General features: G+C 37.8%; 1 protein-coding gene across 25 annotated transcripts in view; it reads right to left on the minus strand.

Annotated features, from left to right (window-relative positions):
* The window catches only part of NEB (nebulin), a 219,632-nt gene that overhangs the window by 118,901 nt on the left and 73,428 nt on the right, over positions 1-27,303 (minus strand). For 23 of the 25 annotated variants that reach the window (XM_030325669.1, XM_030325689.1, XM_030325687.1 and 20 more), the window contains 18 exons: positions 26,959-27,066; positions 21,561-21,872; positions 21,170-21,373; positions 17,611-17,715; positions 16,081-16,188; positions 15,417-15,728; positions 14,773-14,976; positions 14,134-14,238; positions 13,940-14,047; positions 12,626-12,937; positions 12,132-12,335; positions 11,572-11,676; positions 8,540-8,647; positions 6,613-6,924; positions 3,971-4,174; positions 3,554-3,658; positions 1,923-2,030; positions 416-727 (listed from right to left, as the gene is read on the minus strand). The exons of 1 other annotated variant lie outside the window; for it this stretch is intronic. In XM_030325669.1, coding sequence (XP_030181529.1) covers positions 416-727; positions 1,923-2,030; positions 3,554-3,658; positions 3,971-4,174; positions 6,613-6,924; positions 8,540-8,647; positions 11,572-11,676; positions 12,132-12,335; positions 12,626-12,937; positions 13,940-14,047; positions 14,134-14,238; positions 14,773-14,976; positions 15,417-15,728; positions 16,081-16,188; positions 17,611-17,715; positions 21,170-21,373; positions 21,561-21,872; positions 26,959-27,066 — 3,336 coding nt within the window. The remainder of the gene's footprint in view (positions 1-415; positions 728-1,922; positions 2,031-3,553; positions 3,659-3,970; positions 4,175-6,612; positions 6,925-8,539; positions 8,648-11,571; positions 11,677-12,131; positions 12,336-12,625; positions 12,938-13,939; positions 14,048-14,133; positions 14,239-14,772; positions 14,977-15,416; positions 15,729-16,080; positions 16,189-17,610; positions 17,716-21,169; positions 21,374-21,560; positions 21,873-26,958; positions 27,067-27,303) is intronic. One more of the 25 variants, XM_030325686.1, reaches the window with a different exon arrangement.

Genomic DNA, 27,303 nt, shown 5'->3' on the forward strand with positions numbered 1-27,303 from the left:
CATGAAGCCCAGGGGCACCTGGATGGTTTAGTTGGTTAAGCAACTGACTCTTGATTTCAGTTCAGGTCATGATCTCACTGTTTGTAAATTTGAGCCCGGCATCAGGCTCTGCACTGACAACACAGAGCCTGCTTGGGATTTTCTCTCTCTCTCTCTCTCTGTCCCTCCCCTGCTCTCTCTCTCAAAATAAATAAATAAACATTAAAAATATAAAATATGAAGCCAAATTAGATACACTTTCATGGGATCGTGTTCTCTCTAAAAGAAAAGCAAAGCACAGTGAATGAGAGGTGGAGAGAAAAAATGTTATTACTTCTGAGGGCTCTAACTAATCCTAGACCATTATCTATGTATCACTGTGTATTACCATCGTAAGCATGGTCACTGGTGGTATACAACGGGTCTTAGTACTCACATCACTCTGGAGGTCATAGGCCCGCCGAGCATGGATGACGTCGTTCTGGTCAGGCAGACACGTCCACTCGTGCAGGTAGTTCTTATAGTCCACATCACTGACTAAGGTCTGGCACTTCTTGGCCAGGACCACCCCCAACATGTCCACTGGGCTGCTGAACTTGGTCTTCCACTTCTCAAAGTCCTTCTTATATTCCCTGTCACTCTGGATCTTGGCCACATGCATGGACCACATCATCTTGGGGTCATCTTTGATGTCTCGGGCTCCGATGTGGTGGCCTAGTTGCTTGCGATAACCATCTTTATATTTGTACTGAAAAGTAGTCATTTAAAAGGCAAACATGTTAGAAAGGGCTAAAATCTTGGTGATTTAAAACATCATTATTTTAAATTTGGAACCATCTGAATACCAACTTGTTTCCTTATCCTAAACTCTGACTTGACTTCACAATACTCTAATGGGAAGACAGGGCCAACTACATACTTCTAAGGTTTTGCAGACATTAAGTCCCTGGAAAAAAAAAAAAAAGGCAGCAACACCTCCAGAAAATCAACTGGAAGCATAAACTACCTTTTCTTTATCTTGGGCCAGTGAAATCACTAACCCAGAAATTTTACATTTGATTTTGAGAAGGCTACTTCCCAGGCCACAGGTATCATATTACCTCCTCTGCCCACCCCTCCCACCTCCCAAATCTAGCTCTGTTGACTTTTCACCGCACCACCTGACTCCCTAAAATGGGCTGGCTTGCATTTTCTATTCAGCATACCCTGCTCTGTTGGAGATCAAATTTGGCTGGGGTTTCTTGGGATTCTTCAAGTGAGAAAACAGATTATATAACTACAAGAAAGCATTTTAGTGGTGGTGATGGTGGTAAGTGCTGAATGGATATTTTCTCTTCATTTTAGGAAATAACATCACACAAATCCTAATGTATATGTATAATTCTTCATCGAAGGACTCACTTCTTTCAGAGAGAGCAAGAAAAGAAATGAGGATCACCATTTTACTGTTTTTGGTTGTCTTTGTTTTTCTGTTTTTGTTTAAAAAGAGCTCAAAAGGAATCACTTAAGGTAATTTTCCAAAGAAAGAGTTGGCAAAGATCCAGAGCAAGATTAAGGAAAGGTACATTTTCCTAGACCTGGCTGAACCAGGTCTTTTTCTGATATTGAGCCAACACATGTAACCAAATTATTATTTTTTTCTCTTCTGGCATTTTCTTATTTCTATAAGAAATATCTATAATTGTAGATATGAATAACTATAGATTCAAATTCAATTTTATATTAAAGTTTAGGACACCACCTCCACCTATGGGACCTGAATATTAAAGTTTTTGGAGTTAAAAATATAAAAGAGCTTTTTCCAGTGAAAAACATTTTTTTTTTCATTTAAAGCACAATATGTGTGCTTTAACTGGCACATAGATTCATCTCCCTGCTGTACTAATGATCATTTGGTCCCAATCCTATCCAGCCATGTACATACATGGAGTGTGGCTACTCACATCACTGACGATGTCCCTGGAGGCCTTGGCCGCCACGATCGGGATGGCATCACTTCGCAGGTCGTAGCCTTTCTTCTTTGCTTCTTCATTGGCGAGTTTATACAGAGTCTATAGAAAGAAAGTCAGAGTGAAAGTAAAAGGTTTGACAGCAACAATTTAGAGATTATTAAGTGACATTCCAAGTAATTTTAAAAAGGAGAGGGTCTGTAAACAACTAAATTTCCAGCAATTTTGAAAGTAAATAAATTATATCTTACTGAAAAAACCCCATACACATAGCTTTAGAAATCAATGAGATCAATGGATATTTACATCGATTGATATTTTAATCCATCATATATGTTAAAAATTAATATATAGCATGTAGTTTGTTATATTATGCATATCAACATATATTCATGTAATCTAGTGGTCTAGATCAATTTACAGACCTTATCTATATATACAGACCAATTTCACTTATCTATTTCTAAGTGAAAAAGTAATTGCAGAACAATGTTTAATATTGTTAGTTTACATATAAAATATATATACTTACATACTTTTATTCATTTCTTTATTGCTTAAAACATTTTCCACAATCATGTAATACTTTATAATGTTTAAAAAATAAAGGTGGAAAAAACTGAAGTACAATTTAAAACAGCTAACTGGACTATAATCATGACTTTAAGATTCTAAATTTTGTCTATATCATATTAGTAAAACATGTGCCTAAAGTAAATTGCATTTTACTTTAAAAAACCCCAGTGCTGTTAATAGAGAACACTTCTTTCCCACACCTGAAGCTTTCTTTCTATAGAAGAAGCTCAATTATTTTTCTCTGACCTTTCTCCTTTCTCTGCCCCTTTACTCTCTGCCTGTGAATCACGGACTTATCGATTTATTTAACTAGCAGGGATGGGACGACTAGACACTTCCCACTCAGCTCAGACCCGCTCCCTCTGGGACTAAGCCCAGCTCCTTCTGTCTCTCTGGGCTCTAAGTCCTAAGACCTTACCCCTGAGGGGAGTGTAGCTAATTGCCCTTCTCTAGTGTGGCCTCTGACCAAATGGGAACCTAATTCTGAGGTTCAGTTAGGCTCATTTAGTTCTCATCCAAATGTATCCTTGAACTTAACTTTGGTTGTAAAAAATGTGAGATTTCAACTTCTATTCATACTCCTTTGTTTTACCTCTCAGTTGTACTGAGGATCCAGGTAGGTAAAAGTTACATATTATCAGAGGTCCCCTTGGGCAGATTGCCAGATTTAGCAAATAAAAAGATAGCAAGCCCAGTTGGACTTGTATTTTAGGTAAATGACAAATAGTGTTTCAGTGGAAATATTGGGTCACTAGTTTATCTGGCTATCCTACCCCCTTGGAGATGCAGAAAATACTACTCAGTCCCCTTGGCCCACACCAGCAATGGCTATAAACTAAAAATGCAACTTCAGTTTGCCCACGGAATCCTATAGCAGATAATATTCAACCTAGAAATAAAAGGCTAGATGGGCTGAGTGTTCACGTCACAGAGCCACAGGCACCATGATTGCTGTGGCACAGCAGCAACCTCCATAGAAGCAAGTACAGGAAAGCCAACAGTGGCAACAATAAAACATGTGGGGCCGCACCACAGGAGTTTGCCCTAACCTGGCTGTAGTTGAGCTGGTTCTGCCGTGCCAACGTGATCTCCGGGGTATCAGGCATTATATGAACTTGACTCTTGTCTTTGTCCCAGGCCTCTGTGTATAAACGCTGCCAAAGAAGATGTTGATAGAATACTATTTGAAATGGGAATTATAAAAAGTTAAGCATGATTATTATTAATCTAATTAGGAAAAACAAACCGAACTTGGATACAAGGTATTAAATTGGAGGTTTGAGTCTTAACACTAGTGACCAAAGTTAAAATTGGGAATAACAGAAATTAGAGGATTTCGAGTATATAATTTAGGAGACAAATATGACCCTACACACACTTCAATGGATAATTTTAACTGCACTAGTCGTTAGAGTATGATAGCATCTTTTGGCATCTTAGAGAAGCTTGAGGTAGCTGGGGCTCACCTTGTTCATATTGATGGCATTGTTCTTGGCCAGCACCTGTTCCAGGGAATCAGGCACACTGGTAAATTTCAGCGTGTCTGGAGGCTGGCGGTAAATGTTGTCACTCAGGATCTCCGCAGCTCTCTTGCACTTCACCACATCCACAGACCCAATGGGGACCCAGCCAATACCTCTCAGCCACTGGAGATCTGATTTGTAAATGTTCTGTAAAGACGAAAATGGAAGAAACTCTTCAGCAAGGCTTAAAAGATTTATGGTAAAAATACCAATGCAATCAGTAATAACGTACAATACTGGTAGTTGTCTTTTCGTGGAAAATAAGGTCATTGTGTTAGACAGACTAAAGGAGGCACTATGTTCAAAAATGACCCAGAAACATCTCCTAGCCATAACAAAAAGTGATCATATATTTCTGGTGGTAAGGACAGGACTGATCCAAATTACTGTCAGTTCAGTGAATGTTATTATAATGCCCATGTGTACAGGAAAACAATGCCAACCCAGAGTGGGAGAAACCACAGATACGTCCAACAATAGCCTACCAGTAAATAAAGGTGAGGCCTAGTCAAATGAAATTCTCTGCAGCTACTAAAAGTCTTATTTTAAAGGATATTGATGACTTGTACAAAGGTACTTAATATAACATTACACGAAGGAAAACATAACACAACGTATGTGGATAAATTACATGAGCAGGAGTGGGCTTTTTCAGTGGTTAAATTATGTTGGATTTCATTGCCTTCTATGTATTTTTTCTTATATTTCAAAATATCTGTAGAGCGCTTTAGAAATAAACAACAAAAAAAGAATATATAATAATGATGTAGAGCCCCTGATACATTGAGGCAGAAATTCATGGCTTTAACACTGTCCGAGGCTCAGGGCAATTGTTGATCATTTCATTGGTCCAAGGCCCCAGATTCTTTCCACCAAGTTCTCAGGACAAGAAGGTGGACTTCTTGGGGTGCCTGGGTGGCTCAGTTGATTAAACATCCAACTTTGACTCAGGTCATGATCTCACAGCTTGTGCGTTTGAGCCCTGCATCGGGCTCTCTGCTGTCAGCATGGAGTACACTTTGGATCCCCTGTCCCCCTCTCTCTCTTCCCCTGCCCCACTCATTTTCTTTCTCTCTCTAAAAAATAAACATTAAAAATTTTTAAAAAAAGAAGATGGACTTCTTTCCAGAGTTGTCTTTCCATACCTTTGTCTCTTGATTTGTTGTTTTTAAAAAAAAATCTGTGTTCTTTTTAAGTTTATTTATTTTTCGGGGGGGGGGAGGGGCAGAGAGAGAGGGAGACAGAGAATCCCAAGCATTCTCTGAGCTCACAGCACAGAGCCCAATGTGGGGCTTGAACTCCTGAATCGTGAGATCATGACCTGAGCTTTAATCAAGAGCTAGTATCTTAACTGACTGAGCCACCCAAGCATCCCTCTCTCAATTTATTTTACATCATTTCTCTGCTAAGGATTTTTGTTAACCCATTAAGTATTAACTACTTCACAGCAAAGGAATTGGACCTTTGCCCAACTCATTTGAAGGATTTTACCCATAACAGCAACTAAGAAAATACAGACTGATATTTTGCAGTCTACACAAAAAGCCTATTGGAATTGGCCTAATGGATTACTATGTGGATTGCCCCCTAAATAACAACAGCAAGAATGAAAGCAATAACATTGTATACCTCTGGAGTGCTTTTTAACTTTCCAATGACTGTTAACTTTCAAATAACCATTAAGGCCCCATCACAGTGTGGGGGAAATTGATTTTGAAGAGGCACTCAACAAATAGATGTAAGCAGTCTGTCAATGCTGTCAACTCCATGGGTGGCATTAACCATTTTAACTCATGTGCAGGCAAAGCTTTTCTTTTCAGACACAATTGCAAAACACAGGGTTCTGTATGTCAAAAACTACAGAACAGATGTGGGCATTTTCACAGGTGGGCTGTACAGTTTTTAGTAATGGCCAATTAATTTTAAAAATTAATTTAATTAAAATAATTAAACATAGATATAAAATAAATTAAAAATTAACTTTATTTTCCAAAATCCTCTAATGCTTAAAGAATCCCTTCAAACATTTGTAAACTATGTGCTGTAGGAAACGTGCTTTTCACACCCAGATTTGATATTAAAAGCAGCAGCACTAGCTACCATGTGACCCCTCTACAGAGAGCTGTGCTAAGAGAAGAAAATGTCAGTGAACTGATCCAATAGCTTACAAATACAGCAACTTCTTTTGTTTCATAATAATAACAATTAGCACCGTAACAGGCATTAGAATTCTACTAATTATAACCTTATCTGGTTTGCAAAGAAGCTAAAAAAATTGAGTATTTTTTTTTAATAAAAATGTGTTGTTTCTACCCCCTTAAAAGAATAAAAGAAAATGTCTCCACCTGGTGGACTCTGAACATTGCTTAATTCCAGTTTTGTTTTTAAAAGACCAAATCCAGTTTGTAAACTTCCCTTCCTTATAAAGCCTATTAAATGTACACATAATAAAGCAATAAAACTATACACTGATTCAAATCTCATTCACTGATCAATAAGTCCTAGCTTAAGTATACCAATGGGTTGCATATAAAGGATAACTTTTATATAGCTGAACACAGCTCTTTTATAGATGCTGTACTCACGTCACTCTGGAGGTCATAGGCCCGCCGAGCATGGATGACGTCGTTCTGGTCAGGCAGGCACGTCCACTCGTGCAGGTAGTTCTTATAGTCCACATCACTGACTAAGGTCTGGCACTTCTTGGCCAGGACCACCCCCAACATGTCCACTGGGCTGCTGAACTTGGTCTTCCACTTCTCAAAGTCCTTCTTATATTCCCTGTCACTCTGGATCTTGGCCACATGCATGGACCACATCATCTTGGGGTCATCTTTGATGTCTCGGGCTCCGATGTGGTGGCCTAGTTGCTTGCGATAACCATCTTTGTATTTGTACTGAGACAAAAACACACAAATGAGGTTTTTATCATAAGCCCTTGAAGGTCAAAAGTCTGTACAAAATCACCTTGCTTACGTCAAAATTATAAGTTGACTTTTTCTAATAAGCACTAACTCAAGCACTATCCTGACCTTTATGCTTGAAGCTTATAGAGCTAAGAAAATAGATGGAATCTGTATAATTGCAGTGCATATTCAAAATCACCTATGGCTTGGTAATAAGGAATAATTCTTGAGGCAGGTAGTGCTCATAGGGGGAAAGGCCATTTGAATAAGGGAACTTGGAGAAATGAATTTTAGGCACTAAAAGTATGTCAGGAAAGAGTAGCACTTGGTAACATGGTGTGCATAATAAGTCATAGAATGGGTACCTGGTTCCTAGAAGGATGAAGTACTCTATGTCAAGGACCTAGTTTAGTATTAGTATACTAGTTACTTACTATACTATCATAAAGTAATAGTATACCATTAGTGTACTAATATAATACTAGTATTATTATACTAGTAAAGCTGATATAGCAGTCCAACTGGTTAGAGCATGCTCCAGAAAATGCATGGGTTCTACCCCCGCATGGGCCAAGAATGTTTTTACTATTCCAAGTCCAATGATGTTGTCCTGGGATCTGAGCCAGTTATTCAAAACACATGCCTCTAGTCTCAAAGATAACTAAGTAAGAAAGTATAGATGGGTCAGCAGGAGGCGATATGGTACAACAGGAAGTAATGAGGTTGTCTGGAGTTTCAACTCCACCACCTACAAGGAGTTTGATTTTAGACAAGTGGCTTAAGCAACCCACAAAACAGGGATAATGACAATACTTACATCACAGGATAGTTATGAAGTGTAAGTAAGATAATGCATGTCAAGCTCTTTGCATAGAATTCTCAACACTTCCTAGTTATTCCTGTTATTATGGTTGACATAAATCCATTTGTGGGGGCAGTCCAACATACATACGCTAAAGGGAGTCACTAACACAACATCATGGGCAGCGAATTATCATATTCCAAAATAGTGGGCCTTGATATTTAGAGCAGTGGTCTGTTCCTCAAGAATCTTCTGAGGCACCATGAAAGGTTGATGGTTTTATTCAACCTGTGCTAGACAGCCAGGAGCTGTTATTAAGGGTGCAAGCTTGGGCTAGTAATCACCTCTGGTATAGATCAACTGCCTTCTTTTTCAATCTTAGAAGGGTGAATTATAAAGTCAAGTGTCATATGAATTTTGTGAATATTATATATTAAAATGTTATACAAAGACAGGACCTGATTCTCACTGGGAGTACTTAAGTTTATGAGTTATACTTTCTATAAGCACGGCGTTAATTTTTAGATCTCCAAGCTTGCAGCTGTACTCTAATAATTTCCATGAATGGATCTTTCTCTGATTTTGGTGGGTCAGTTTTCATTGAACATACTGTATCCTAAAAATTATAAACTGCTTTTTGAACATCGAATTTTTCACTTCCTTCAAAACTAGGTTTTTGAAAAAGCCCATATAAATACATTAGGACATATTTCCAAAGGGTGAGGAAAGTTCTTTTTGAAGATTTAGTTCAGTATAAGTGTCACTTCAGACTGATTATATACTTGGGGCAACACTGAAACTCACATCACTGGCGATGTCCCTGGAGGCCTTGGCCGCCACAATTGGGATGGCATCACTTCGCAGGTCATAGCCTTTCTTCTTTGCTTCTTCATGGGCGAGTTTATACAGACTCTAAATTTGGGCAAAAAAATATATAATTATACATCAGTTAGATGTTGACTTTCATATCCAAAAACTGACAGGGGCCTAAAATAATTCACTAAGTTCTACACAGCTAGGTGCCTATAATAATCTTATTCTGAGAGGTCTAAGCCTTTGCATTGTTTGCTAAAGACTTAAAAATGATACGTAAATAGAACACTGCAGCTTTGTTTTGTATTTTAAAACTTATCTTGAGTTAACGAAACATAAATATTACCCACTGTTTCAAAATTTTTTGTTACAACCACGAATCAGGTTTTTTTTTAAGTTTATTTATTTTGAGAGAGACAGAGACAGCATGAGTCAGTGAGGGGCAGAGAGAGAGGGAGAAGAGAATCTCATGCAGGCTCTGCAGTCAGCATGGAGCTCGATGTGGGGCTTGAAGTTATGAAACCATGAAACCATGAAATCATGACCTGAGCTGAAGTCAAGAGTCTGATGCTTAACCGACTGAGCCACCCAGGTACCCCCTCAGGAATCAGTTTTGAAGAGATCTAAAAAATTAAGCTGAAACTCATGGGCTTAAGGTGGCAAAATGTGGATAAGAGGCAAAGACTTGATCATGGAAATTAATTCACTCTACACCTATTCTGCCCCAACTGTGTGCTGTGAATGTGCTGGGTGCTTGGGAATCAAAGATGAGTATGAGGCCTCTCCCATCATCAGGGTTGCAGGGGGAAGTTATGGAAAGACTGATAACCCACAGAGGAGGCTACCAATAGAGGTGATTTAACCATATTATTAGCAAAGAGCTCCAGGAAGGAGTAATTAATCCTAAATTAAGAATCAGGAAAGTTCCTGCAGTGGGATTGATCTTTGCATTGGACCTTGAGTGATGAGTATGATTTCAGTAGACTGGAATGGGAGTCAGGGGCAGAGGGAGTTGCATGAATCAAAGCACAAGGAAGTGATGGTGCAGGGGTGTCAAAGGAAGGGGGGGGGGGAGCAGTGCCAGGGACAAGTACAAGAGAGGACTGAGAAGAATCTGGAGTTGGACTGAAGGCTTGGTGCTAAAATAAGTTTGTGCTTAATTCCACAGGAAATAGGAAACCATCAATAAACTTTGAGGGAGAGTGACATAATCAAATCTGCGTTTTGTCTTCCTATCCTCAATGAGATAAAAATTACAAAAGAATCGAACTAAGCCGAGAGAGAAAAGCCCAAGAAAGCAGATCAGGCAGGTTAGGCATTCAGTTCAGGGCGTTCTCCCTGGGTCTCTTCTAACCAACAGCACACTACAGCATCTCTGAACTTTCGCAGCAAAGACAGAGTCCAGAATTCCAGAAATGCTGAGTGGCTAGTTACAGAGGCTCTTTGTCTCCTGAGATTCTAACACATGCAATATATGCTTTCCTGTAACAGTACAGGACTTATATCATAGGTTTTGCTAAAAAATTCACTCCTTTTTGCTTTGCAAGTAGGACTGGATGTTTTTCGTTTCTGGTGACAATTGAGAGTTAGTTACGTAAGTGCTAAAATTATAGTTTGCACTCCCCAAAATAAAATGAATTAAGAGGGTGGCTCATCTAGCTAAATCCTCTAACTGATGTCATGCAGAAGAGTAATACATTGTTGACTTATGTTTTCAAATAAACAACATTTTCTTTGCTGGTAGCACAAAGCTGGGAGAAATAACTCATACATCAGCTGACAGAAAAATCAGATTCACAACAATCTCCACGGGCTTAAACCAATAGGCTTAATCTAAGAAGAAGAAATTGCACAGAGATAAATGTTAATCTTTGAACTGATTTTCAACTGAATTTAAGTTGCCAAATGTGTAAATTCAGGCTAGAGGAAACCTAGCTTAAGCCCATGCAATTGTCTTAGGGTTTCAGTCGATCCCAAGTTCCATGTGCCCTGGCAGTGATATTGCTGCCAATGTGCCCTGAGGCACAGGGCGCAGAAATGGAGGCCAAATGTCCGTAAGAGGCAATATGATGTCAACTATATTCTATACTTGCAGGATTTTGTTTGGTTTGGAGGGTCACATTCTAGCAGGAGTGTCATGTGAGGAATGCCCAGGAGCTGTGGATGTTTGGATGAGAAAGAGAACTTGGGGTGAGGTGGCGGGGGAGTCACCAGAGTAGCTATCCTCATCTCCATAGAGTTGGCAGAGATTGGTTTTGCACAGCCTCAGAAGACTACAGAAGTCAGCAGAGAGAAATCTTTGACTCAGTACATTACAAGCATCTTCTAATGGAATTTTTCAGAATGAACGGGCTGATTCAGGAGATAAATTCCTTGTCACTAACAACACTTAAGCAAAGGCAGGATGACAACCTGTTGGGTGGGGACTCTCGTAGAAGAGGAGCTGACCTCTTGGGTTAAACATCTGTGGTTCGGACATGAAGGTACATGGCCCCATGCTCACAGAGGGTGGAAAGGAAATGGACTCGCTGATATATGCCCTGGCAGATCCCCTGTTTCTGTTTTTTTCTCTCAGTATTATTTGATAATACTGTAATTTTAGTTCCTGACTTAATTTTAAACATTAAAAATCTTAAATTTTGACTTTAAACCACAATATGGAAAAAGGAAATCATATATGGAAGATAGATATAGCACAGTGATACAGCATTAGGAGGAGATAAATGTACAATCTATTGGTAATTTCCCAATTTAAACAAATTAATAAAAGAAAAAGTTTTGATTATTCTTATGGTTACTGCTTAAATCATTAGTTCTTATTATTGTCACTTTGTAAGGGATCATTTGCATTACTTGAAGTTTGATGTTTAGGATGAGGATTCAAAAATGCAGGAGTTGCTATTCACACCAAGCAAGAAAAAAGATTCTTTATACAATTGTTATTTAGTATTACATCACCTTGGATAGATTTACTGAAATCAGAAATCGCATGCAAACTTCATAGAATTAGTATCTGCTCCTACCTCACTGTAGTTGATTTTGTTCATCCTTGCCAACATAATTTCTGGTGTGTCTGGCATGATGTGGATCTGGGTCTTGTCTTTGTCCCAGGCTTCCGTGTATAAACGCTATCAAAGAAAATATGTAATGTCATCAGGAAAAAAATTCAGTGTGTAGTTAATAAGAATTTCAGGGGCACAAGAACTTTATAAACAAAAATAACAAAAAGGTTATACATTTTATACACATTATGTATGGTAGATACATCTTCAAGTAATCAGTTCATAGAACAGATGTTTGAGTGCCTTATGATAATCTGAAATGTATGTTAACAAAAGGAAATTGAGAATATCTTTTATGCAAAGATGATCTTCCATAAAAATGTCTTTTTCTCAAAACCATAAATTACTGAAGTAAATACTAAATATAAATGACACATATATCAGATAAATAGATACAGATGGATAGATAGATAGATAGTCTTTTGTTGATAAATGCTTTCTTTCTTTTCTTGATTATATTTCTTTTTCTTCAATTTTGCTGTCAGGAGTCCTGCCTTGGTTCTCTGAATTTGAAGCCTCACCTTGTTCATGGTAATGGCATTATTCTTGGCTAACACTTGTTCCAAAGAATCAGTCACACTGGTAAATTTGAATCTGTCTGGAGGCTGGCGATAGACTTTATCACTCAAAATTTCAGATGCCCTTTTGCATTTTTCGACATCCAAAGAGCCAATAGGAACCCAGCCGATGCCTCTCAGCCATTGGAGATCCGACTTGTACATATTCTGTTGACACAAAATAATCAGTAAAATTTTATCTTTGCATTGGGAAAATATTTTCATCTAAACGATATGAAATAAAGAATACTCTTGAAAATTCAGTTTAATGGACAGGCAGCATATCAGACAATACTCCTTTTTGGTCTGGAAGGTTAAATAATTAATACTCACAAGGAAAGAAGAAATGCTATTCCTGCCTTGCAGGAGCTTGGTTCCACCTATTGCTACCTTCTCCAAGGGGTGTTAATTCACTGATTTCCTACCTTTGCACATCATTATGATTCTTAGATACTAACATCACTCTGGAGGTCATAGGCCCGCCGAGCGTGGATGACATCATTCTGGTCAGGCAGGCATGTCCACTCGTGCAGGTAGTTCTTATAGTCTATGTCACTGACTAAGGTCTGGCACTTCTTGGCCAGGACCACCCCCAACATGTCCACTGGGCTGCTGAACTTGGTCTTCCACTTCTCAAAGTCCTTCTTGTACTCCCTGTCACTCTGGATCTTGGCCACATGCATGGACCACATCATCTTGGGGTCATCATGTATTGCTCGGGCACCAATGTGATGGCCAAGCTGCTTACGATAGCCTTCTTTGTACTTGAACTAGAAGAAGAAATACAGACAGTCAACTATTTTAGCTTTTAGTAAAAAGCAATTAGTAGGCCCCAATTTTCCTGTTCATTAAAAATATAATGATTTCCTCTTGAACATATACATACATGCACTTTGTAAACCGTTTAGAAAATAAAGAATACATATATGTACACAAAAAAAGAAAACAAAGACATTATTCTACCATTCAGTGAAAACCATTATAAAACTGCTTTTTGTAGTGTGTGTGTGTGTGTGGGTGGGTGGGTGTATTACAGACAGTAAAATTGAATAGGAGTCATATTGTATATACCTGCTTTTTTCATTTATTGCATAAGCATTCCTCTGTGTCATTAAATATTCTCTACAAACATGAATTTTAATGGCAGCAGGTATTACATTATGTTGGTATATGTTAATACTTTTAACCTTTCTCTGATTATTGAATACTTATTTTTAAATTATGATGGTTACCTTCCCGTATTTTGGAAATAAATATTTTTGACTTTATAGACTAATGAAATAGAAGGATAAACATTTCTAGAAACATGAGCCAAGCCATCACTTAAAATAAATATTGGCAACCAGTCACTGGACACAGAAGTAAACATATGGTACGTGTGGATGGACTATGAATAATGTGTCCCATTCCCTCAGCCCTTGTAGGTTCACTGGTTCATAAGGCATGTGTTTTTTATCTGAAGGAATCCTACAATGAGTTCAATTGTATATAAGAATATATCAGGTGGAAAAGCCCAAAGGATGTCTAACTATAGTCAAGTATCTAATGCTTTAATTCAGCAGGAAATGGACAATATTTTGAAATGCATCTATGGACTCAATCATACCTTTGTGTTGACAATTTCACTACCATTATTAAAAACTATTTACTTAGAAAAAAGACTGTTAGCAAGAACTTTAACCTCATAGCTTACTTGCCCTACCATATAACCAGGAGAGAGAAAGCAATCTTTGAGCCAAAGCCAAGGCAAAGAAATTTTCAGGTGCACTTACTTCACTTGCAATGTCTCTGGAGGCCTTGGCTGCCCTGATGGGAATGGCATCCAATCGCATATCATAGCCTTTCCTCTTGGCTTCTTCTAGGCCAAGTTTATATAGTTTCTGAGAAAGACATAGATCATCATAGGTTTGATTCGTAAAGTGCAGTATAAGCAAAATACATCACGTACCATGAATATATTACTTACCTCACTATAATTTATTTTGTTTTGTTTAGCTAGTAAAACTTCAGGGGTATCTGGCATAATGTGGACAGTGGTTTTATCTTTATCCCAAGCTTCTGTATAGAGGCGCTAAAACAAACAAAAAAGATGTGACTAGTACAGGCTAGTAATGAATAGATACATTAAAAAAAATCTCGTTCTTAATGAGAGTAAAGACAGTCTACTCTGTGAGTTGGTATTTTAGAAAAAAAAAATTTTTAATGTTTAATTATTGAGAGAGAGAGAGAATGAGTGGGGAAGGGGCAGAGAGAGAAGGAAAGGGAGAATTCCAAGCAGGCTCTGCACTGTCATCAGAGAGCTTGACACGGGGCTCGAACCAACACATGGTGAGATCATGATATTGACCTGAACTGAAATTAAGAATCAGATGTTTAACCAACTGAGCCACCTGGGCACCCCTGTATTTGTGACACCTTTAGGCCTAGATGTCTCATATCAGTAAGAAGCATACAGCACTTAAATACCACTTTAATATGAAGCAAAAGAATTAAATATGGTTTTCCTTTTATAGAAACAGATTACCATGTTTACACACACACACACACACACACACACACACACACACACACACTAATACCCCCTTCAAGTGAAGAAAAGACTTACATGGTTCATGGTAATAGCATTGTTTTTTGCCAAAACCATTGGGATGGAGTCCATAAGGCTAGAAAACTTGAATTTATCTGGATGCTGGCGGTAAACATGATCACTCAAAATCTGGGAAGCTCTCTTGTTCTTCTCATCCTCAAGAGAACCACTGGGTAACCAGCCAATGCCTCTTAGCCACTGAAGGTCAGCCTTGTACAAATTCTGAAATTATAAGTGACAAACCAGTAAAGCATAATTATATGCTCCTAAAGAAATAAAATTATGTATTATATTTTACTATACATTTTCATGCTTGAATTCTTGGGACATTTATAAATTTTGGTATGTCTTATGAATCGATGGAATATTCAGATTAGAAGCATATTTTAGAAAACATCTAAAATGGCAGCACAAAAAGAATGATCCAAATTTTCTAGATCAACATATCAGAGTCTTTAACCAAAGCAATGGGGGCTCTGCCAGCTCTTTCTCTGTGGGGTAATGGTGCCTCCAGATGTTTAGGGATTGGATAGGGTGTGGGCATTAATCTAGGGATATAGAACTCAGTTGTGTAAATTCAACTCCCCTTACTTTAGGGAAAATTTGATTCTTAGGAAAGCGGCCACGGTTTTTAGTTGGTCAAAGGAAAATCTTGGACTCACATCACTCTGGAGGTCATAGGCCTGCCGAGCATGGGTGACATCATTCTGGTCAGGCAGGCATGTCCACTGATGTAGGTAATTCTTATAGTCCACATCGCTGACCAAGGTCTGGCACTTCTTGGCCAGCACCAAGCCCAGCATGTCCACTGGGCTGCTGAACTTGGTCTTCCACTTCTCAAAGTCCTTCTTGTATTCTCTGTCACTCTGGATCTTGGCCACGTGCATGGACCACATCATCTTAGGGTCATCTTTGATGTCCCGGGCTCCGATGTGGTGGCCAAGTTGCTTGCGAAAGCCTTCCTTGTACTTGTACTAAAGGAAAAAGATAGGTCTTGAACCTTTCAAGATGAACTTATGTTGCAATTACAAAGCACATTAACTCCCAATATTTCACAAAGCCTAGAGAACCACAGGTTTAAGTTTTTTGATGAGAAATATTAAACGCTAACTCACGCTACAAGTTTCATTTATAATAAACTTCACACAAATTCCAGCTACAAATACCTTGAGTTTATTTTCATCCCACCCTACCACTCTGGGATCATTTTACTCTGCTTTAATTTGTTACTCCTTGGAAGATTCTGTTCAATTTAAAATTAAAGTGAGAATGCTTTAAAGTGATAAATTGCAATCAAATCAGTATAAACAGGGGATAAAGTCTTACTTCACTGGCAATCTCTCGAGATGCTTTTGCTGCTTTGATTGGTATGGCATCAAGGGGAAGATCGTAACCTCTTTTCTTCAACTCCTCATAACCCATTCGGTAGAGTTTCTGTTAAGAGATGAAAACCACTTTGAGAAAAACTGTTTTCCATAAACAACTATAGCAGAATGAATGCAACATGCTAAATATTTTAAGAATCCCCAACAATAGTATCTGCTCTAGAATACGCCAATGTAATTGGAAATTATGCCCATTGATTGCTACAGATCCTATTTTAAACTTTAAAGCTCTTCAATTACCCAGATCAACAAAATTAAATCTCAGCTCTTCCCAAATACTTCAGTGTATGAGGCAGAAGCAAATTGATAGAGAAAGGAAATAAAACATCATTTAGGTGCCATTTTCCAATTACCTTGGAGTGTTTCATTAGAAGTTTTTGTTAGAAAAGAGCAATGCTTTTAGTGGGGAAAAATTACGCCTGATGGGCTCTCTCTTTCATGTAGCTATGACATTGTAAGATATAGTCTATTTTACAACATAGGGCTGCCCGTAGCAGGATCCGCATCTGTAGGTAGGAAACAAAATCCTTCATAATTTTTTAAATCTAAGATTTTGGGGAGGAAACTTTAAATGTTGAATTTAAAAAGTATAAGTGAAACAATTTGTTTCTCCAGATTTGTTACATAATGAAACAAGTGAGAATTTAATGCATTTTATCCGGAAACCAGATTGTTTAAAATGCCTATTGATCTTGGAATGTGTTTATATTTCAGTGATCTGTGGCATTATTCTAAAACATTATTTAACGTTAAAGTCTTTCTATTAGAGTTTAGAATTTGTCTTTAAAATATTTAATTTTTACACCTACAGATTTCTGGAGATCATGCTATGATGATGATAAAAATAAAAATAGAATTCTCCTACATGGTTTTTTAATGCTTGTTCATTTGAAATTTCATGTATGTTGGGACTATACTAGCTAAACACTGCAGGCCCAATACCAACAACACAAATTGTCTCTGACTCTGAGAAATACCTGTCCACATATGGGAGAGCAATATAAACCATTACATTATGATGATATGTGTAATAAAGGACTACAAGGAACAGAGAGCACACACCCTCAACTCTGCCTGAGACAGGGAGTACCAATTAGATATTCAAGTTAAAAGCCACTAAATAAGAAATCTAAGTCACTTGTAGTTTATTAATTAAAATGATTCAGACATTCAAATTTACTTCCATATAAATTCAATGCCTTAGAAGCAATTAAAACTAGCTTTCTGGGGGCGCCTGGGTGGTTCAGTAGGTTAAGTGTCCAACTTCGGCTCAGGGCATGATCTCACGGTTCATGGGTTCGTGCCCCACGTTGGACTCTGTGCTGACAGCTCAGAGCCTGCTTTGCATTCTGGGTCTTCCTCTCTCTCTGCCCCTCCCCCACTCATTCTCGCTCACTCTCTGAGAAATAAAATAAATATTAAAAAATTAAAATGATCTTTCTGGAAATACATGCTGAATTTGGAAACTTACATCACTTGTATTGATTAAGTTTGCTTTAGCCAGAATAATGTCAGGTGTATCAGGCATGATGTGGATTTGAGTCTTGTCCTTGTCCCAAGCTTCTCTGTAAAGTCTCTAAAATGTGAAATAAGAGATTTTCAGCAGTTTTGTTAGATTAGTCAATGACATCGTTAACTTTAAACAGGATTACTAAATTCATCTGAATTAAGCATTTTAACTGACAGCATAAGCAGAAAATAGGTACAGTATTTTTTGATTTGTCTGGGGAATAACTGCCTTTCAAAATATAAAGTATGGATTACCTTTTCAAATTTACAAATAACCCTGCCCATTAGAAATCAACCCAAGTAATCAGAGTCTTTGCCAAGATCGTCAAATAAAGCAGAAATTCTCCATCTGATTATAAAAGTCTCCTTCGATGTTTAATTGGGAAATAGCCCTTCCCTTCTCAAAAGATGATGTATTCAAGGTATATCTAGAAATTAGGGAATTGCATTCTCTATGTTTTATTATTTATGGTTATACCTTATAATAATCTGGGGGGATTAGGATCCCAAAAGAATTTGGTATGGAATTTATCCAAAATCTCTTACATGTCCCAGAGCCATCCTCTTTCCTCAACAGAAGACAAGGGAACTCAAACAAAAATCTCATTGATTTACTAACACAAGGGAGTAAAATTTTGATGAAAAACAGGATGCCTACATTGTCAGAGAAATCTCCCCCAAGATACTTATCAATTCCAGAAGATAAAATGGTAATTTGACAGTGGAGAAACCTCGTAACACCATTTTAACCAAATGACCAAAATTAAAATGATCAGTAATGAGACAGACTGGTATCTTGTATCACTGGATATGACACATGGAGGAAGATACCACATGTGTTGTCCTGCTAAGTACAAAGCATGAATGTAATCATGAGGAAACAAAAAACAGACCCAAATGAGGGAGATTCTACAAAATGACTGGCCCATGCTCTTCTCCAATGTCAGGGATTTAGAAGGCAAAGGAATAGTGAGGAGCCAGTCCAGATGACAGGACACTACAGATAGCACAAGCAAATTTAGTGTGTGATCTTGGATTGAACCCTGGGTCAGAAAATAGTTCTTATTTTGTGTAAAGGACATTCGTGGTAAAATTGAATAAGTTCTATAGACTAGTATTGTTTCAACATTAATTTCCTGATTTTGATCGTCGCACTGTAGTTAGGTGAGAGAAATGTTCTTGTTTTCAGGAAATGCACACTGAAATAGTTAGGGATAGAGAGGCATCATAAAGCAACTTACATATTTATGAAAGAAAAATAAGGAGGGAAAGTGGGGGGGGGACGCAAATGTGATAAATGCTAACAATTGGAGAACTGGGGTGAAGATACATATATATACATAATTATATTTATATTCATATTTATGTATTTACTATATATATGTTATTTGTACTATTTTTGCAACTTTTCTGTATACTTGAAATTATTGCAATATACACAATTTTAGAACTCTCACTGGTTTTTTGGACTTGCCAATTTCCCCTTGAGGCATGCAGCGTGGGGTACAGGAGCTGGTACTTTTCTCCTTCCGGAACATGCTTACTACATAGTCCAGAGAAGCTGATTAAGATCTTCAGGACCAAAACAAAGCAAGGCTTGTGAATTTGCACATACGCTTATCCTGGTTATGCGCTAACCTTTCCGATTAAGACCAGAGATTCTCAGCCTTAGCACTACTGGTATTGTATACTGGAGGATTCCTGGTTGCAGGGGTGCTGTTCTGTACATTTCTGGAATGTTTAGCAGCATCCCTGACTTCTATCCACTAGATGCCAGTAGCATGCCACCCTCAAGTTGTGACAACGGCAATGGTCTCTAGGTATTGCCAAATGTCCCCTGTGGGACAAAAATATACCTGGCTGAGAACCACTAAACGGGACCATTTCCTCAATGGCATGTGTCACTTTCACCACAACCCCTGCCCTGATCCCTGAAAAACAGAGAAAATGCTAATATTTGTTTATACTGAGATAGAAGTATGGGTCTATTCAAAAGGACAGATAGTAGGCTCAATGATCAAGTGGCCCTCTTCTGAGGCCTGAGGGGATCAGTGTCTTAGCCTTCCTACAACCAGGGCACACTGTTGAAGAGGTCTGTTGTGAGACATTAATGTTGATAAACTTCATGACTGAGGGTTTTTCTCTTGGCCACCTTATTAGTTCAGAGCTCTATAAACAGCTCTGCTTCATGGAGAGAAAGAAACTTGGATTCCAAAAGGGGAGATGTTTTACATAAATCTGTTGCTTTATTAGCTTGCTGGATTCAAGTTGCCATCATAGGGGCGCCTGGGTGGCTCAGTCGGTTAAGCGTCCGACTTCAGCTCAGGTCACGATCTCGCGGTCCGTGAGTTCGAGCCCCGCGTCAGGCTCTGGGCTGATGGCTCAGAGCCTGGAGCCTGCTTCCGATTCTGTGTCTCCCTCTCTCTCTGCCCCTCCCCCATTCATGCTCTGTCTCTCTCTGTCCCCAAAATAAATAAATGTTAAAAAAAAAAAGTTGCCATCATAAAAACAGAGAGAAGAGATGAAAACTTGAATATTTATAATAAAACTAACAGGTTAGCATTTATTATAGATTTGGGGTGTAAACACTGTGAGTCTGTGAGGGGGTGATTGGGAAAAGAGCAGCTACAATTTATCAAATGCTTATTATAAACTAGTTATGAGTTTTATATAAACACTTATATGATATGTGTAAAATATATAGATATTGTAAGTACTCAGATTCTTCTAAGACCCAATTATTATATATAAATAAAAATTTTCTTATCAGTTCCAGAATCTCAGTGCACATAATTCAACTTTCTGTAATTTTCAGAGTTATGCTTCTCAATGAACAATGATGAGTAATCTTTCCCCTTCTTGGCATAGAATTACTCTACACTACTATCTTTCACTTATTTTATTCAATAAATATTGAGAGTTACATGCTAGACACTGGTGTCAGTGCTGGCGAAGGAAATAACTTGAAGATGGGATACACACACATATGATATGTATACATATATGGATATGTGTATGCATATGTATATGTGTATGTCTTCTTTACTTGTCTTGATTCGGCTTAACAAGATGCATTATAATCACCTGGCAGAAAATACACTCTTTTTAACAGTTCTACTTCGTTTGTGCAAAGTACTCAATATACTGCCCTCTCAACACTCTGTCCCAACAACAACACAAAATCTAGGTCTTTAATGCATTCAAATTTCAAAGAAAAAAAGTATGTTCAATAGTTTTCTCATTTTCATAATGGATGGATGGATGGATAAATAGAGAAAAGGCAAGTAAATAAGAAAGAAAGCTTTAGGTGACAAAAATTGGTACTAACTCATTTTACATGATCCAGTACAGGGTAGTTGATAATTCAAATGAAGCAACCAAGTATTAAACATTATGCTATGTTGTGCCACGCGGTATGCTATGCTATGCTAGTCTACTAATTAATTAAGCAAATGTTACTGAGCTCCTACCAGGTATCAGGTACTATAAATTTTCCTATTTATTTCTAAAGAGTTACTCACATCACTCCTATTTTTGGCATTTGTCTTTGCCAGAACTATGTCCATGGCATCAGGAATGCTGGTGAACTTGTTTCTGTCTGGAGGCTGACGGTATTTCTTCTCACTGATGATTTCTGAAGCCCGTTTGTTCTTTTCTGCCTCCAAAGAACCCAGGGGACTCCATCCTATGCCTCTCAGCCACTCAAGGTCAGACTTATACAGATTCTGTGAAAATACAAGGCACTCTATCAAAACCCCATCCTCATCTGGACCTACAATTCAAGTGATTCTATGTATTACAAACAGATGCACTTTAGATATTCAACAATAATTCCTCTTTTTACTCTCTGTCTCTGACTAAATAGCTACTCAAATGGCAACATATAAGCTATTGAATTAAAAACAAACTGACCTCACTCTGTAGTTGATAAACTTTTTTAGCTTGAATAACATCGTTCTGGTCAGGCAGGCACGTCCACTGATGCAGGTGATTCCTGTAGTCCACATCACTGACTAAGGCCTGGCATTTCTTGGCCAGCACCACTCCTAACATGTCCACTGGGCTGCTGAACTTGGTCTTCCACTTCTCAAAGTCCTTCTTGTATTCTCTTTCACTCTGCATCTTGGCTACATTCATGGACAATACAAGCTTAGGATCATCTTGCAGGCTCCGGAATCCAATATGGTGGCCAAGTTGTTTGCGGTAGCCTTGTTTGTATTTAAACTGAAATCAAAGGAAACGGTTCTTTTATTAGCATAAACAGAGGTCAAGTGAAGCTCAACAATTTGAGCTTAAAAACTCAATTTGCTTTATTTGCATGTTTATTTTCCAAAACTGAAGTGAGAAAAGCGATGTCCATGTTAACTTAGCAAGAAATATGAAAACTGACCTAGAGGCTTCTAAAAAAAAATGCAACATAGTTCATTACCAAGAGAGGTTAAGATAAAAAATTCATTCTAACTAAGGGCAAAAATATATGCCATGATATGCTAGACATTGTGTATATTGACCTCAGGGTAATATTTGTGATAAACAAAGGTAAAGCTCTTGTGATAGCTTTATGGAAATGATGGAAAGGTATGGGCTGAATGGCAGAAAAACAAGGAAGGTTCAGGATTTTATGAACAAGCCTAATAGCATAGATTAATTTATTAAGCAGTAGGATTTTTGGTGGTTTGCCATATGGTTATGTCCTATAAACTTGTCCTGTTCAGGATCCATATCTTCATGCACATGTAGCTAAAAATAGCTAAATATATTAGATTAGAAAGAAAACTCCACAAGACCTCAACATATTGCTAAGATGTGTCAAAATGAATTACATAAATTTAAGAAAAGTGAAATCCAGTATTTAGATCAATTGGGAAAAACCTGCATTAATGCTGGATGACAGTAGTAATAGTGACAATAATATGACAGTAATGATAGCATTTACTTGATGCTAGATGCCCAGCACACATTACATTTCATGGAGTTAGGTTCTACTCTCTTGGGTTCTACCCAGCTTCATGGTTATGTATATTAAAAACACTCAGAAATTTAAGTTGACTATAAGCTTGATATGGGCAATCTTATAAAATTTCTTATAAAAGTAATGTCATGGATTCTGTAGGGGCACAGATAAAAGCAGGTCAGAAACTCATTTACTGTGGGTATTCCTGGGTGGCTCAGTTGGTTAAGCTTCTGACTTCAGCTCAGGTCATGATCTCACAGTTCAGGAGTTCAAGCCCCATGTCGGGCTCTGTGCTGACAGCTCAGAGCCTGGAACCTGCTTCAGATTCTGTGTCTCCCTCTCTCTCTGCCCCTCCTCTGCTTGCACTCTGTCTCTCTCTCTTCCCAAAATAAATATTTTTAAAAATTTTATTTTAAAAAATTAAAAAAGAAGAAAAAAGCTCATTTACTCTGACCTGACCTCTTATAACAAGAAAACAACACTACATTTTGGGGCCCAATCTTGAGAGGGGTAATGAAAAAAAATATAATAAATCACAGGTAGAGTGAAGGACTTTTAAAGAATATTGAATATTCAGAATATTGTAGGACTTATAACTCTTAAACCAAAGGAGAATAAGAAACTTGTAATATGAAGAGATATCAGGTGGCAGAGGAAATAAGTTCCTTTGTGATGTTCCAGAACACAAAACTAGAGTTGGTTGATAACTTATTCAAGTTGAAAATAGGGAACTATATAATAAAAATTAGAGATGCTCTAACAAGGAAATGACCTGCCCTGAAGGACAAAATTCTTATATGTATATGTATCCATAGACCAGACGGCCATCTTTTGGAGATGGAGAGAAGGCAGGACACTGAGTAGGAGACTGAATTAAATAGCCTTCATGTTATCCTCTAACCAAAATCTATGATTCTAATTTATTAAATTAAGTATGCATAAAAATAGCTCTAATTTCCTTAAATTTTATAGAATATGAAAACCATTTGAAACTGAGAGGAGATATAATCTCTACAATGGGGGGAAAATTCACTTAAAGTTAATTTTAGGGGAAGATTTCAAAAGATTACCTAAGAAATTAGGTCCTATCAAATGTGTAGTGAGAAAATCACTGATGCTATTTCTTCAGTTTCTAAATCATCACCTAATGGGGAGTACATAACATTAAATGTTCCTGGGGGAACATTCAAGCATCATTATTGCTGTAGGTTCATCAGTATATCGATTCATTTAAATAAGGAATTGACCCGCAAGCCAATAAGTAATAATAAATCATCTAATTAATTTCTAACATTTCTGGAATGCCACAAATCAACTGATTTAAAGAGAGTCACTGGGTGTTACATGTAAGTGATAAATCACTAATTTCTACACCTGAAACCAGTTTTACCATATATGGTAACCAACTAGAATTTAAATAAAAACTTGAAAAAAGTAAACAGAATTTGCCCTTATATTCTTTTTTTTTTTTTTTTTTTTTTTTTTTTACGTTTATTTATTTTTGAGACAGAGAGAGACAGAGCATGAACGGGGGAGGGGCAGAGAGAGAGGGAGACACAGAATCGGAAGCAGGCTCCAGGCTCTGGGCCATCCGCCCAGAGCCCGACGCGGGGCTCGAACTCCCGGACCGCGAGATCGTGACCTGGCTGAAGTCGGACGCTTAACCGACTGAGCCACCCAGGCGCCCCTGCCCTTCTATTCTTAGAATTCATGGTGCTGTCTTTAGACATACTTTCTCCAGCCCAAATCCTTGTTTTGTTTTAAAGATTTTAAGAGGTAGTTCTTCCCTCTGAAATTCCAAATTTCTCTGGATTTTTTGAGGCTAATTCTTAGAATTAACATAATGACATGTTTATCTATACACAGAATATCTAAGTCAAATATTTATAAACACTTAATTAGTCAATAGGAATTACACCTAATTTATTTACCAAATTAACTACCTTTTCAATCATAACCAAAAGTGGCCTTGGAGAACAAATACCCAACAGAAAGTTAAGCCCTCTGGACCTTAAACCTAAATTCCTGAAACTTCCTGAATTTTCTATGCCCCTAGCTATTTTAGAATTATTTACATGCAAGAATGGGTTAAATAAAAATAACTGGCAGCTAATTTTTAAATATGTGCATATAAAAATTTATCAACATCAGGTTGTTGAGTTTGATTTATTAACTGGCACTTTGGATTTGTCTAAAATAGACAAATAGAAAACAGGAAATTGTTTTCAGGCAAGCAGGGGAAAACTGAAATCTCTGGTTTCTTTGTAATGTCTACAAACATAGCATCTTAGGATAATGGCTCTTTTTTTTTTTTTTCAATATATGAAATTTATTGTCAAATTGGTTTCCATACAACACCCAGTGCTCATCCCAAAAGGTGCCCTCCTCAATACCCATCACCCACCTTCCCCTCCCTCCCACCCCCATCAACCCTCAGTTTGTTCTCAGTTTTTAACAGTCTCTTATGCTTTGGCTCTCTCCCACTCCAACCTCTTTTTTTTTTCCTTCCCTACCCCCCCCATGGGTTCCTGTTAAGTTTCTCAGGATCCACATAAGAGTGAAACCATATGGTATCTGTCTTTCTCTGTATGGCTTATTTCACTTAGCATCACACTCTCCAGTTCCATCCATGTTGCTACAAAGGGCCGTATTTCGTTCTTTCTCATTGCCCTGTAGTACTCCATTGTGTATATAAACCACAATTTCTTTATCCGTTCATCAGTTGATGGACATTTAGGCTCTTTCCACAATTTGGCTATTGTTGAGAGTGCTGCTATAAACATTGGGGTACAAGTGCCCCTATGCATCAGTACTCCCGTATCCCTTGGGTAAATTCCTAGCAGTGCTATTGCTGGGTCATAGGGTAGGTCTATTTTTAATTTTCTGAGGAACCTCCACACTGTTTTCCAGAGTGGCTGCACCAATTTGCATTCCCACCAACAGTGCAAGAGGGTTCCCGTTTCTCCACATCCTCGCCAGCATCTATAGTCTCCTGATTTGTTCATTTTGGCCACTCTGACTGGCATGAGGTGATATCTGAGTGTGCTTTTGATTTGTATTTCCCTGATAAGGAGCGACGTTGAGCATCTTTTCATGTGCCTGTTGGCCATCCGGATGTCTTCTCTAGAGAAGTGTCTATTCATGTTTTCTGCCCATTTCTTCACTGGGTTATTTGTTTTTCGGGCGTGGAGTTTGGTGAGCTCTTTATAGATTTTGGATACTAGCTCTTTGTCCGATATGTCATTTGCAAATATCTTTTCCCATACCGTTGGTTGCCTTTTAGTTTTGTTAGTTGTTTCCCTTGCTGTGCAGAAGCTTTTTATCTTCATAAGGTCCCAGTAATTCATTTTTGCTTTTAATTCCCTTGCCTTTGGGGATGTGTCGAGTAAGAGATTGCTACAGCTGAGGTCAGAGAGGTCTTTTCCTGCTTTTTCCTCTAGGGTTTTGATGGTTTCCTGTCTCACATTCAGGTCCTTTATCCATTTTTGTGAATGGTGTGAGAAAGTGGTCTAGTTTCAACCTTCTGCATGTTGCTGTCCAGTTCTCCCAGCACCATTGTTAAAGAGACTGTCTTTTTTCCATTGGATGTTCTTTCGTGCTTTGTCAAAGATGAGTTGGCCATATGTTTGTGGGTCTAGTTCTGGGGTTTCTACTCTATTCCATTGGTCTATGTGTCTGTTTTTGTGCCAATACCATGCTGTCTTGATGATGACAGCTTTGTAGTAGAGGCTAAAGTCTGGGATTGTGATGCCTCCTGCTTTTGGTCTTCTTCTTCAAAATTACTTTGGCTATTCGGGGCCTTTTGTGGTTCCATATGAATTTTAGGATTGCTTGTTCTAGTTTCGAGAAGAATGCTGGTGCAATTTTGATTGGGATTGCATTGAATGTGTAGATAGCTTTGGGTAGTATTGACATTTTGACAATATTTATTCTTCCAATCCATGAGCAGGGAATGTCTTTCCATTTCTTTATATCTTCTTCAATTACCTTCATAAGCTTTCTATAGTTTTCAGCATGCAGATCTTTTACATCTTTGGTTAGATTTATTCCTAGGTATTTTATGCTTCTTGGTGCAATTGTGAATGGGATAAGTTTCTTTATTTGTCTTTCTGTTGCTTCATTGTTAGTGTGATAATGGCTCTTATAGGTCCTCTGACTCAACCTCTATTCAAGAAACCCTTTCTTTGATACTGGATCAGTAAGAAAGAAAAGTGAATTTTTGGTAAACTGAGAGGATAGGAGAAGATGAAGAAATAGTATTACATTTTGAAAGGTAAGGCCCATCTGTAAAAATAGTTACCAGCATTAAGGTACCTGATTCAGATAACATATCATAAAAGCCAAACAAGTACTTACATCGCTAACGATGTCTCTTGAAGCTTTGGCCATCTGCACAGAAATTGCATCAACTGGGAGATCATATCCTTTCTTCAAAGCTTCTTCCCATCCAAGTTTATAGAGTTTCTGGAAATTAAATAATTTAGCATTATTCAGTATATACTAAAACCCCAATGAATTACTGAATAACAGTTTACCTAGAGTAGACGTCAGATTCTATCATCTCCCTTATCTCTAAAGATATGGATAAAAACAAATGAAGCTGTTTTTATGAAGCACTGACTTAGCATTACAGGATTTTGCTTCAATTTTCTGACTCTGAGAATACACTCAGTTATGAGATACATATACAATTTTAGAGTT

The sequence above is a fragment of the Lynx canadensis genome, chromosome C1 (genome assembly GCF_007474595.2).
Source record: "Lynx canadensis isolate LIC74 chromosome C1, mLynCan4.pri.v2, whole genome shotgun sequence".
In the NCBI taxonomy this organism is placed as follows: domain Eukaryota; kingdom Metazoa; phylum Chordata; class Mammalia; order Carnivora; family Felidae; genus Lynx; species Lynx canadensis.